Source organism: Montipora foliosa, chromosome 4 (genome assembly GCF_036669935.1).
Source record: "Montipora foliosa isolate CH-2021 chromosome 4, ASM3666993v2, whole genome shotgun sequence".
NCBI classification, from domain to species: domain Eukaryota; kingdom Metazoa; phylum Cnidaria; class Anthozoa; order Scleractinia; family Acroporidae; genus Montipora; species Montipora foliosa.
Genome location: NC_090872.1, coordinates 45,372,581 through 45,375,280, shown reverse-complemented (window position 1 = coordinate 45,375,280; position 2,700 = coordinate 45,372,581). Strand labels below are relative to the sequence as shown.

The window sequence follows — 2,700 nt, the reverse complement described above, 5'->3', positions numbered from 1 at the left end:
GATCAGGGATTGTGGGACGAGTTTTTCGGTTTTTTTTTAACGGAAGAATAACAATTAAAATTCTCCTCCGAGAAGACTTAAAATGCAGCCTTGGTAATTTAATCTACAATTGGTTAAGACTCTCAAGACCTTTTGTGGTTATACGGCCGGAGTTCGATCCCGTGACCTTCTGCATTGTGGTCGGAAGTGAAGCCACCGGTGGGCAAAAGAGAGATCATTGTTAAGATGTAGTTAAACAAGTTTATCTCTTGTGTAATTTTCGCTCATTAGCCCTTCTTGATTTCCTGGGTCTAACCAAACAAGTTAGTCCAATTGCAACCGTAAAAAGATATAATCACTGAAGTTTCGGGCGTTAGCCCTTTGTCAGAAAGAATCGAAGAATTGTGGGATTGAGTGACGATAAATTTAGTAGAACGAAAGGCACTCCTTGATGCCACAGAGGTTGGAAGATATGTCCTGAGAAATGCGTGTAATTAGATGCACTGGGATTGCCATCTGACTCGTCGTGTTGACCCTAATATTTTGTCAGTGTTTTGAATGGACAGGTTTTGAATTGTGCGCGTTCTCATTTGAATGTTCCCGGATGGTTGTCAGATCTTCTTGGCTTCTTCCTGAAAAGTTGTCGGTAAACGAAATACGGGGTTTGTTAACATCACCGACTGTTTCACGTGCATTTCTACAGATGCCACCTTTTACATAAGCAGTACACTATGCACTATGCAAAAGATATACATTTTAGGTGAAACAGGAAGAAAACCGTCACTGGCCGACCGCTTCCGTGAACACCTCCGTGATGTTGAAAGATATGACAAACGCATCAAACCACTACATGTCATTTCAACCTTCAGAATCACTCCACCTTCAACACGTCACGGTCACGGAGGGAATTCGACCTTATTCGACTTTCTCCCTCATCGACGCAGCACCATAGTTAATTTTTCTTTATACAATAAACTATCACGAAGTTTATTGAAAGGTATTTTTATTTGAATATTCTTCAGGAGAGGGTTTGTGCAACAGCCTGTATTTCCAATGTGCGAGTAGGATACACATCAAGCTCCATCTGACTGATACGCGATTGAAATCTCTGATACGACTCCTCTAATTCCTGCAATAAACGTTTAAAAAAATCACTCAACAGTCTCCATATTGTAGTACACTGGGCCATTCAATGAGAAACAAGGAATGTAAGCTTGAGAGAAATGTTTAGCTCGCAGCGGAGAGGACATGTCGCGCAGCGAGAAAAGGTGTCTTCGTTCCATTCTCGTCGCGGCGAGCAATTAGCCCTTCGTCAGAGCCAATTTGCTCTGACGAAGGGCTAAATCTCGAAATGCCAGGTCGTATTTCACTCCCAACGTCGCAGCACTGCAGTTTCTTTACCTTGAACCTGACCTCTTCATGGATAGAAATAAGCCGCTGGGTGTGACGTATCAACCCGTTTCATTAGAGGGAGTGACTGCACTGAGACACGAAACCGTTGATTGGAATTTTGTTAAGATGTGTACGTTTGTTTAAGGCGAAGTAAAAAAGGGCAAACGAATGGCACCACGAAAATTATCCATCCTTCCATGAATCTGTTAGACGGAAAGTAGATGGAGGCTTCGTGCAATACTCACAACTGTGAGGGCTGTCAGTATAGCATAGGTATCAGTTGATATTGTGTGCCTGAATTGTTTTCTTCCCTCAAACTTAAACAAGGACGCCCTCAGATCGGATCGGATGCTTGGTTTAATACGACAACTTGGGGTTATTTACCTTTGCTTCTGTTTCCAGGCGATCAAACAATGCTTTGCTTTGCGCAATCATTACCATGGTGCTACTCGTTTCATCCATATTGCTATCAGTGTCTGTTGCTAACCTCTGCCGCTCTTTCGGGATTGTCTGTATTATTTCCAAGGGAGACTCGACATCACTTGGTAATGTGTCAGTGCTGTTAAGTGAGATAAAATGAAGCACTGACAGTTTTGGACGCATTCAAATCCATAAATTACGCAAACCACCCGTGAAAAGGACACGAGATAGTCGTAATTTTAGTAAGTGTAAACAGAGTTTTATAGGCGCTTAAAAACAGGGGCACACCGTTTCATGGTTTGTGTAACAGCGTTCCCGCAAGCTTGCGCGGTCAAACGCACACTGGAGCCTTGCTGACCAATCATAACCATTGAAATATAGTCGTTTGGACAGCCATATTGGACGAAAAGCGAACTTAGCTGATGGCTGCCTTTCTTTTCCTTGATCATGGTAACCATACTAACCACAATTGAATTCGTCGCTGAAAAATTTACATGGAAACCGTCTAGTCAGGGGTAAATTTGTCTGGAAAAGAGCATGTTTCTTGTTTCTTTGACCATAGCTATAATGAAAGTTATTGAAATGGACGAGAAAGAGCTGTAAAAAGAGATTTTCCGTATTCGGTGCCACCGCTTAAAAATGCCTTACATTGTTCCACACTGAACTACAACAATGGCTGTAATAAACCTTGTTCCAGCAGGCGTTCTTAATGTTCCTTATCTTTGTTTGAGACGGGCGCCACGAGTTGAAGGCTGCTTAAAGCTGTGACTGTGTAATTGAAGGTATTTCAGTCTTCGTTTTACAGCAGGGAGCAGCCAAGATTGTTTGTTATTTATTCGTTTGAGCAGGTTGAAGTTTTGGCAGCTATTCAGCTGATGTAGATCTGATATACCCACCCATGCACCCACA

General features: G+C 42.4%; 1 protein-coding gene across 3 annotated transcripts in view; it reads right to left on the bottom strand.

Annotated features, from left to right (window-relative positions):
• Positions 1-965: 965 nt before the first annotated feature.
• The window catches only part of LOC138000852 (centriole and centriolar satellite protein OFD1-like), a 43,027-nt gene continuing 41,292 nt past the window's right edge, over positions 966-2,700 (bottom strand). For all 3 annotated transcript variants that reach the window (XM_068847523.1, XM_068847522.1, XM_068847521.1), the window contains exons 20-21: positions 1,756-1,930; positions 966-1,108 (exon numbers count right to left, since the gene is read on the bottom strand). In XM_068847523.1, coding sequence (XP_068703624.1) covers positions 998-1,108; positions 1,756-1,930 — 286 coding nt within the window. In that variant the 3' untranslated portion in view covers positions 966-997. The remainder of the gene's footprint in view (positions 1,109-1,755; positions 1,931-2,700) is intronic.